At 48.6% G+C, this 10,398-nt stretch overlaps 1 protein-coding gene across 1 annotated transcript in view; it reads left to right on the top strand.

The window, feature by feature from the left end:
* The first annotated feature begins 7,462 nt into the window (after positions 1-7,462).
* The window catches only part of LOC105561515 (hairy/enhancer-of-split related with YRPW motif-like protein), a 57,203-nt gene continuing 54,267 nt past the window's right edge, over positions 7,463-10,398 (top strand). Inside the window, exon 1 of the mRNA XM_012011563.1 lies at positions 7,463-8,124. Coding sequence (XP_011866953.1) covers positions 8,060-8,124 — 65 coding nt within the window. The 5' untranslated portion in view covers positions 7,463-8,059. The remainder of the gene's footprint in view (positions 8,125-10,398) is intronic.

Genomic DNA, 10,398 nt, shown 5'->3' on the forward strand with positions numbered 1-10,398 from the left:
GGGACAATTCGCAAAGTGCATTCCATCCCGGAACGATCGCGTCGGGAGGAGCGCCGGGGGGGGGGGGTAGGACATACGCATTTGGAGCGTTCGCGCGAGGGAGAGAGCGCGTTTCGTACGCGCGCGCTCGAAAGGAGCAGCCGCGCGACGAGAAAGGCGAGCCGAGCGAACCAACGGCCGCGGCGGGAAGAGGGAGACAGAGCCAGATAGAGAGAGAGAGAGAGAGAGAGAAAGAGAGAGTGAGTGCGAGAGAGGGAGGGATGGAGCGGCGAGCGCGTGACAGGACACGTGATCGGGAGCACACGGTGCTCGCGTGACCGGCCCCGTGACGTCACGCGCACGTGTCGCATAGCGTGGTAACCGCGGCGCGCTTCCCACTCTCGGGCCGGCCAGCGCTCACCTTCCTCGCGCCCTCTCCCTCCCGGCCGGGCGCCCCGCTCGCCCCGCCATCGCGAAACGCAAGAATCGTGCCCGCGTCTTGGTCAGTAGCGTCGCGAGTCCCCGCTTCACCCCCGCGACGGCGGAGACTTTCACCTGGAAAGCTGATATTTTTCTTTCTCTCTTTCTCTCTCTCTCCTCTCCTTTTTTTTCTCACGCGTGCTGCACCTTACGTCGTCGCCCGGTGCATTTGCATCATCGGCCTGTTGGCGGTTACGAGACGCGACGATGTGTTGCCTCGCGGTCGAGGCTCGATAATCTATTTGAAAGCCGCTCGCACGTTACTCAGAAGCGGTACGTAACGTGTATTCGCTATTTATATCTGTCAAACGCCAATTGCCGTTTTTCTATTCTCGCGGATTCGAGGTAGAAGTGCGGGGCGTGCAGCTCGCGTCTACCTTGTCGATCCCGAGATCGACGTTCTCTCTCACAGTTTCGTGAGGAATCCAATTGTCGCCTGTACTCTGCGAGGCTAGGAATTTTTTAACTTGTAAAATTGTTGCTCTCCTTCCATAAGAAAGCATACCCTGGAATTGCGGTGTTTCGCAGAGTGTATGAAGTCAGCACCTCACAGTTTAAAAATTATCATTTTTAAAGTTGTACATACCAGGTTGTTCTAACTTTGTACCGCATTGTTCCGAAAGGATTTTATTTTATTCAAATCGGTTTATCGGTAAAATAAAAAGAAAAATTTTTTAGCCAGCACCCCCTTTTTCAAAAATCAAAGATTTTCTTGTGGCTATAGATTGTTCTAGTTGTTCCAAATATTGTTCCAAAAGGACAATTCCGTAAATTGAAATCGAAGACCGAAAAATAAAAAATAAGTTTTTCTGAAAGTCTCCCGCGCCAAGAGTAATTTACACCCAGAAAAAAGATTCAGTTAAGTTAAACAGGTGAGATACGTTGAAATCAAATTTCTTTGAATCTACAAAATTTTTATTCACGTCTACTAAGGCATTTGCCAGATTTGAAGAAGTAGATATGAATTCTCTTAGAGATTTCAGTCTCAATTAAATTAAATTTCGGTCAAGATAAAGAAATCGTTTCTGTGAAATTAAATGGAAGTCTAGATTTTACACCCAGAAAGAGATTTAGTTAAGTTAAACAGATGAGACTCTTTTTCATAAATAGCAACAGTGAACAATTTTGCGTAACCATTAATCCTTTCAACTAGACGAGTGCCTCGCTGCGCTCCTCGCAGATGTACTTGAAAGATAAATCCAATGCGAATTTCGCGCCTCGCGCGTGTACTTAATAACATCGCTACAGCGATGAGTAATGATACAGCGATACCGCGGCAATTAGCGATCAGCAATGGAAACGCATTTACGCGGGATTCTACGAAAACGCAGCGTGCCCTGAAAGAGATATCTCCAACGCACGGAGTTTCTTCGGGAGAGTAAAGTACACGGGGAGAAGTTTCTTTCAAAATTTATCCCGAAAATTTCGAAGAATTCTGCGAGTTTTTGGGGGGGAAATTTTACCATACATTTACCATACTAGTAAACGCATCGGCATAAATGCCGTCCCTATCCGTGTGAGACGCACGCACACAAACAAATGGGTGACTAATCCGATCGTCGGACGACCGCGGCACGACTTTCGGATTGGTCGTTCGCTTGTTGTGTGCGTGCGCCTCACAAGGATAGGGACAGCATTTATGCCGGTGCGTGTACATTTCACCTTATAGTAGAGGAAAGTCCTCTGTTACGAGATGGGATTCTAATATTAGATAGCGGGTTTTCAACGTCCAAATTCAATGGCAACTCTTTTTCCGCAACGATTACGCGATCTAACAATTAATTTTCCGCTAAACAGATTTCACTCCAAGTGCAATAAATTCATGGTGGAACCAACAGACGACGCCTGTTAATTTAGCAGAAACCTCGCTATCTCATATTAAGAGCCCGTCTCATAATAGGGGACTCTCCTCTATAGAATAGAGTTAAAGTAGAACTCTCATTAAAACAAAACAACATACAAGAATGGCCAATGCGAGTCTAAGATGTGGACAGCCTGTACTTGTAATTCATTAAAATGCGAATTCATATACCGTTTCTTTCCACATTTTGTCCCGCGCGCCGGTTTCTTTTCGGACGTAACGCAGTTTTCTTACATTTTACCAAAGTAAAGGCTAAAGTTTGAGAGAAAATTCTCCCCGTGCGTGCTTTTGAGGTCCGAGTGAAAGAGACCTCTCACTACCAGCCGTTGTTATGTCATCTCGTGTTATCACCATCTACACTTCGATCCGATTGTGAGTCATCCCGTGAGTCGCGCAGATCAAACGCGCGAATAATAGCTCGCGGTATCAAATCAACGCGCGCTCCTTCGCAGAAATCACAATGTCTCATTAATTGCTTCATTCCTTTCTTTTTTCCTCAATTTGTCGATCGGCGATCCGTAAGGCCCGGTCTACAATGAGTTGTTAGTCGTTAGTCAGAAGTCGGAACTATATGTCGGTCCTTTTTCTTCCACCCAGAAAGGAAAAGGATCAACATATAGTTGCGACTTCTGACTAACGACTAACGACTCATTGTAGACCGGGCCTAAACGAGTGTTCGCGACAAAGACAAGCGTTCGCACGTGGGGCCCCTGCTTCGATCCCTCGACCATCGGCTATCGCGATGCGATACGACTCTGCCGTGTTTCGCGATGTTTGTTTTTGTTTTGACGGTTTGCACGTGTGCGCGTACGTGCGCGCGCGCGCATTCCGTCGAAACTATTTTCAGATACCGTATATCGTACAATTATCACAACACGTGATGTGTCGAGAACGCTCCGACCTTATCGCGGTCCCACGAACGCGCCGTCATCGTATATGCATGCGCCGATGAGTAATATCTCTCGTATATCTAACAATTCCCTGATATCGTTTCACGAAGCGTGTAACATTACATGATTCCCTCCTCCCCCGGCGCCGGAGCAGCTCGCGATCGTCCGGCATTGCACGCGATCTCGTTTAATTATTGTATCTCACGACTTTTTTCCTCCTTCCTTTCCTTAATGGCACCTGGATCCGAAACGGCTCCAGTATGGCAAAATGTATCTCACGGCGAATAACAAAGAAATCACGCGTGGTTACGAGCGCGAGGACAGCGAGGAAATATGTTACTCTCGAGTCTAGAATTCATCCGCGGGAGAAACGTATACGCGAAAATTGTGCTCTTGCAGAAAAGTTGCGAGGTAATTGGCTATCCCAGCGAGAAGTGTACGTCGAAATCGTTAAGTCGACATCGATTCGACATTGTTTCACTCGACAAATAACTTCTCGCTGAGATTCGTCAACACTTTTCCGCGGGAGCAGAATTTCCGCGTACGTTTTCTCTTTCGAATGAATTCGAGAATCGAGCCCCCGGACTCGTGTTTGCGATTCGCACAGGTTTCATTGATACCCGATTTCACTCGCGAACGAATGCCTATTCTCCGTTCGCAGATCAGTTGATAAACACGTCCGTTATAAACAAAACGCTCCGGTATTAGAATTCTTGACGGCGATTCACCGATGCTCCGCGAGGCAACGTATCTCGCCGGTGTCGATTATCGCTAGCTTTCGTTAATACTAATATCAGATTTCTCTAGCATCGATAAACGTTATCTCGGTTATCTAAGGATGTGAGAAATCCCAGGTTGACCAATTGTAGATTTTATCGAGGCTCTTCAAGTCTCGAGAGCCGAGAATTACCGACGTAATATCTCACGTCGCTTCACACTTCGATATCGAACCTGACGTACGTTCATTCTTATACGCGAGTAGATGAATTTTACACGAATAGCATTTAAGTTAATCCTACAATTGCACCCTTAAGCCTATCACACAATAGGAAAGCACAGGCAATAGGAATAGGGAATAGGAATAGGGAATAGAAATCTATGTAATGCCAAGACACAATGATTCGTTGGCAATAGGCGTGCTGTCCAATCATCTGCATTTTAAAACCACGTGTCTGTCCCAGTCTCCACTGTGATTGGTCAGGTAGGTCAGGCACAGGGAATAGGGAACAGAAATCCAACGCGTCGGAAATTCTGTTCCTATTGCCTATTCCATATTCCATTGTGCGTCGATGCACGGTTTCTGGTAAGTTGGAATTTAGTTATTTCTGTGTTGTTTTTTCTATATTGCCTGTGTTATTCCCTATTCCTATTCCCTGTGCTTTCCCATTGTGTGATAGGCTTTAGAAAGGATTTCTGTTACCGAGGACAAAATCCAAATAAAATCAATAATTCTTATTCTCCTCTATCGAATAAAAAAATATTGACCTGCTATATCGAGACAAGAGCAACTTTATATATTCTTGCGTTTAGAATAAATTTTCCCTCCATCTTACAACGCACGAAGTCGGCGCGACGATATTCGACAAAAGACGACACATACTATCATTTTCTTCTAGATTTTAGAATTTTTTATTTAAGGTTAAAATATTCATTTCTCTATAATAAATATGATTGGCGCTATATCGATCCTATTTTATGATACATTCAAGTGTAATTGCATTGGATCCGGACATTTTTTCTGTGGGTGTACGAATTATTGCTTGAATTCACAATAGGCTTGTTTTCCATTACCGCACTGGTGCGACAAGTTGGAGTAAGACAAGTGCGTATTCTTTCTCGTTCCAACTTACTGCACTAATTCACCAGAGTGCGGCGATAGAAAACGAGTTTAATTACTCTCTAAAAATCAGCCAGTAAATTATCACTGATGCCCGGTTTCACCAATGTCGCTTAACTTAAGCTTGAAGCCCAATCTACAATGTGCTCTTTGCGTCTAGAAACATTCTGTGTATTTTGTAGCCAATGAGTACGTTTAAAAAATTTGTGCAAGTTGATAAATTGCACATCACGACGGTGTACGATCGTACGTGGTCGAGGAATTTTTTAAAGCGTTTTGCTTGTATAAAACCGATTGTTTGTAGACGCAAAGGGCACATCGTAGATCAGGCGTAATTCATTCTTTGCCTCTTTCCAACTGTTTCTCTAGAAAGAGACGAACACGAATTGAACTACTGTACTAGTAAAGTTACTAGTGGAGTTACACGACGTTTGGTGAAACCGCACCCACAGAAAAAATTTCCGGATCCAATGCTATTACGCTTGAATCTATCATAAAATAGGATCGATATAGCGCCAAACCTATTTATTATAGAAAAGGGAATATTTTAATCTTAAATGAACAATTGTAAAATCTAGAATAAAATTACAGTATGTATCGTCCTTTGTCGAATATCGTGTTGCCAAGATGGAGGGAAAATTTATTCTAAACGCAAGAATATCTAAACTTACATTTATACAAGTTACTCTTGTCAATATAGTAAGTCAATCTTTTTTAATTCGATAGAGGAGAATAAGAATTATGGATTTCATTTTGATATTATCTTATTTTTATACTGAATGAAGTTGTAAAAAATATAAGTGCGTCTTATTACAGAGAAAGGAATATTTTAATCTTAAGTGAACAATTTTAAAATCTGGAATAAAATGATAGTCTTTTGTCGAATATCGCGGTGTCGAATTTTGTTGTAAGAAGTGGTGGGAAAATTTATTCTAAACGCAAGAGTATATAAACTTACATTTATACAAGTTACTCTTGTCTCAATGTAGTAACTCAATCCTTTTTTAATTCAATAGAGGAGAATCAGAATTATTGATTTTATATTTGGACATTGTCTTATTTTTCTACTGAATGAGGTTGTGAGAAATATAAACGCGTCAAGAATATTTTGTGTCTCGGTAACAGAAATCCTTTCCGAGGGTTTGAGAGCGGTCACTTTACAGTTATAAGCCCCTGGGGCCCGATTCTCGAATTTATTCCAAGAAGAAATGTATGCGGGTATTCTGCTCTTACAGAAAAGTTGCGCGTCGATTGGTCATTCGTCAACTTTCAATCAACTTTTCTGTCAGTGTAGAATTTTCGTATACGTTTCTCCTCGGAATGAATTCAAGAATCGAGGGAAAAAACCCCTGGACCTCGGAGAGTACGTTGCTGTTTCGCGACAGGAACGGCCGACGTCCGCCTCGTGGAGGCGGAACGCCCGACTCCGGAGCGTCGCAGCCGCACCTGACGGGGGCTCCGGATTCGCTCCCACCGGGCTCCGGCGATTCATCGCGAGAGCGTCGCGGACAGGGGCGACGCGCGCGACTACACGTAACCCCGCCGAGGTGACGACACGCGCCCGCGTACCGTCGTCGTCGCGAGTTCGCCGTTCGATTCGGGGTAGATCGCGCGCTCGATCCGACCGGTCGATCGATCGATCACGGGGTGCCGCGCAGGTGCCCCCCGGCGCGAATCCGTCGAGTTCCTTTTGGCCGGCGTGGGCGAGAGGGGAAGAAGCAGCCGCGGGGGAGGGGGGAGGCGCGTCTCGAGATCGCCAAGTCTTGGCGCGCGAGCGACGTGGTTCGGCGGCCCGGGGCGCGGTGGTCGGATTACGCTCCTGGCCGGGGTATCGCGGAATTTCGCGGTCGCGAGTCAACGGCCTTATCAGCGTCGTCACTTTCCGTGCGCGCCGTCGGCGCCACGCTCGGGCGCGTGGATCCTTCGGACGGTGCTACACGCGCGAGGACACGTCGTCGTCTGCCCGGAAGAAGCGGATCGTCTCCCACGGCGCGTCCGCGGGAGTGACCTGAGAACCTGAGAGCGGCGGAGCGAGGGACCAAACCGTGGAGGACGACCGGCGACGAAACTTGCCGGGAAAATTGATAATCCGTCCGCATACCTTCGTCGGCGACGAGGGGCCGAGGAGGCAGAGGGGTACGGAGGAGCGTGACTCGGGGCTGAGACACGTCGAAATTACTACGGCGGTGTATACTGGGTGAATCGCCGCCGGCGGGGAGAGAGGAGAGCGGTGCGAGAGTCGCGTGAATCTTCGATCGCCGGGCGGCGCGATCGCCCGTGACAAAAACGAGGCGCGAATCGAGACCGGTGAAAAAAAGGAAGAGGGAGGGGAGGGAGGAAGAGAGAGAGAGAGAGAGAGAGAACGGCGGCGGGAGGGTGGGGGCAGGAGAAAGAGGGCGCCAGCACGGGTACCGCGCGCGCGGCCGCGAGGCTGGTTGGACTCGGAGCGGCAGAGTGTCGTGGGCGAAGTGTTCCCGTGCGTCCGCCGGCCGCCTCTCTCGACGTCACGTCGCCGCGCGAGTTGTGTCAGTGAGCCCGCGGACGCGAAACTAACCTAATCCCGCGCGCCGTACATCTCTTGCCGTTCGTGGCGCTTGTCGCGTTCGTGCCGTGCCGTGCCGTGCCCGTGTCGTGCCCGTGTCGTGTGCCGTGTGCCGTGCCGTGCCCCGTGTGTGCGTGCGTACTTCCGTGCTTCCCCCCTATACGCGCCGGCGGCGCGATCCTATCGATCGATCGATCCATCCAGAGGACGCGCGCCGGACTTCAGTCCTTCGGAGAGCCCCTCGATCTCCGGAGCGGAGAGGAAGAGAAACTTTCCGGCCGCGGTACGTATCTCGCTCGTGATACCGTCACGTGACGCGCGCGCGCGCGCGTGCGAGTGAGCGAGCGCGCGAGCCGATTCTCGCGGGATCGACGATAACGCTCCGCGGAGCGAAGGGGAGAGGAAGCGGTCGTCGCAGGGAAGTGCGGAAGCGCGTGAGCGGCACCCACCGCCGTGTTCTATGCGGCAGGATGATGGAGACGCAGAATTATTGGGAGGACACCTCCGCGCACTCGATGCAGGTGAAATACGAGAGGTAAGTCGCCCACGTGCGCGCGAACGCGTCCGGAAGTGATCCTCTCGCCAGGACCGGCCGAGCCTCTTCTCCGCGAGGGGGACTCGGCTCGCCGGGAGCGAGGCGGCTAAGCCTGTCGCGCCGAACGCTTGCGTTGCGTTACGTCATCGGCCCGGCGAGAGATCGAACGCGGGCCTGCCGTGCAACAAAAATTTGAGCCTGCAAACTGCCGAATGCTATTATTAGCGACACTAATTGTCGCCGCGAAATAGATAGAAGGGACAATGAATATGCGCGGTGGGAGAAACTGCACGTCTCCCCGAATTTCCGTAGAACGGATTAAATATGAATCTTTTATATAACTTAGCCCTTTATTCCTTCAACTTTGTGTTTATCGCATTTGAGCCATGCGAATTTTATTAATTTGTTAAATATAAATGTTTCCCCGCGAGTGACGGAAAGCTCTCCGTGCACTCTGGGTAGTAAACAATGTAACGCAGACACGCGGCGTTACAGCGCGAATAATTAACGTGGCGGCGGGATATAAATGTGACTAGGCGCTCGCGGGGCCCACGTGTCCGCCTAAATCGAGCGATTTAAAAGCCGGACGCGCGTTGTTTACGCGGGTAAACGTGATACGAAAGATCGATACGCAATAAAAATGCTGGCGGACTCGCGATAAACGGCCGGAGTCGCAGGTCGCGGGACGCCGCCGATGCCGGCGTCGTCGTCGTCGTCTCGTCACGTGTACCGAAATCAGCAGATCGACGCGCGGCGCGAGTCGTTACACCCTTTCGCGGCGTCGCGCGCGCGTCGAGGAGCGCCGAGAGAGAGAGAGATAGAGAGATGTGTCGCAGCTCGTTTCGTAATTCTCTGTTAAGGGCTGAAGTTTTTCTCCGTCTTGCCCTACGTTCACGACTAAGGACAGACTGAAGGCCCGAACACACGAAAAAATTTAAGCAGTGAAATCGAGGGGGAAACCGCCGAGGGCATTGTGCTGTACAGATTTGCGGCATTACTGGGCATTACCTAGAATTTTTTGGGCATTAATTTGGGCCTTAGGCCTTGCATTATAAAGATAAAATAAGATGAAATAAGAGAAATAAGATAGAATAAGATAACACAAGATAAATAGGATAAAATAAGATAATAAGATTAAGTAATGCCCACTGGGCATTAGTAGGCATTGGTGTACAAGATTTTGATCAGCGGTTTCCTCCTCGAGTAAAACCGAGGGGGAAACCGCTGAGGGCATTGCGGTGTACAGATTTGCAGCATTACTGCGCATTACTAGGCATTACTAGGCATTTTTTGGGCATTAGTTTGGGCATTATAAAGATAAAATAAAACAAAATAAGATGAAATGCGATAAAACAAGATAAATAAGATAAAATAAGATAAAATAAGATAATAAGATAAAGTAATGCCCACTGGGCATTGGTGTACAAGATTTTGCTCGGCGGTTTCCTCCTCGAGTAAAACCGTCGTATACGTCTACGTAATACGTCCACGACTAAGGCGAACGTAAGCGTTTACGGATCGTTTTCTGCCGCCAGCCTTCGCACGCGCGAGCGTGACGGACGACGATTCCGCGGCGAGAGAGTTCTCTCCTTCGCGAGAAAAAAAACTCCGACGTACGTGGAAACGGCACAATGACGCGTAATGGCGGGCGGAGGAAAAAACCGAGATGCGCGTGTCGCCGTTTTTTTTATATTTTCTTGCGTCCGGTGGCGTGAGAGATGCCGGCCGGCTCGATCTTTGCGATTTTCTTGGAACTCGCTGTTTAAGCCCCGGATCTCTGTTATCGCCGCGCCGGCGAGAATCGAATTGTACGAGGGCGGTTCAAATATGATCGAGACAAACGCTGTAGATGGCGCGCCTGTATGTTTTGAAGGTCGCGGCTTGAGTATGTGATAGCTGGGTCCCTTACGAACAGTGTGGCATAGTTTTCGTCGCGAACGCACGTTTCACGCGCGTGATACGACCATGAGTGAACGTCAAGTGCCGACCGCCGTTGCGCAACGTATTGTCATTCGTTTTTTGGTGTGGGAAGGCGTTAAAAACACGGAAATTCTTCGCGTTTGCGAAATCAGTTCGGTAGTGAGTCCCTGAGTAGGTCTGCTGTGTTTAAATGGGCCAAGGCGTTCAAAGATGGCCGCGAAACCGTCGAGAATGAGCCGCATGATCGTCGACTGCGAACCAGCATCACACCAGACAACATTCGCCCAGCGGGGAGTACTGTACGTTGACTTCCTGCGCACACAACGTTCCATTAATGCTGCATACTACTCTAAC

The sequence above is a fragment of the Vollenhovia emeryi genome, unplaced genomic scaffold (genome assembly GCF_000949405.1).
Source record: "Vollenhovia emeryi isolate VEMERY1.0 unplaced genomic scaffold, V.emery_V1.0 DF939206.1, whole genome shotgun sequence".
Classification (NCBI taxonomy): Eukaryota; Metazoa; Arthropoda; class Insecta; order Hymenoptera; family Formicidae; genus Vollenhovia; species Vollenhovia emeryi.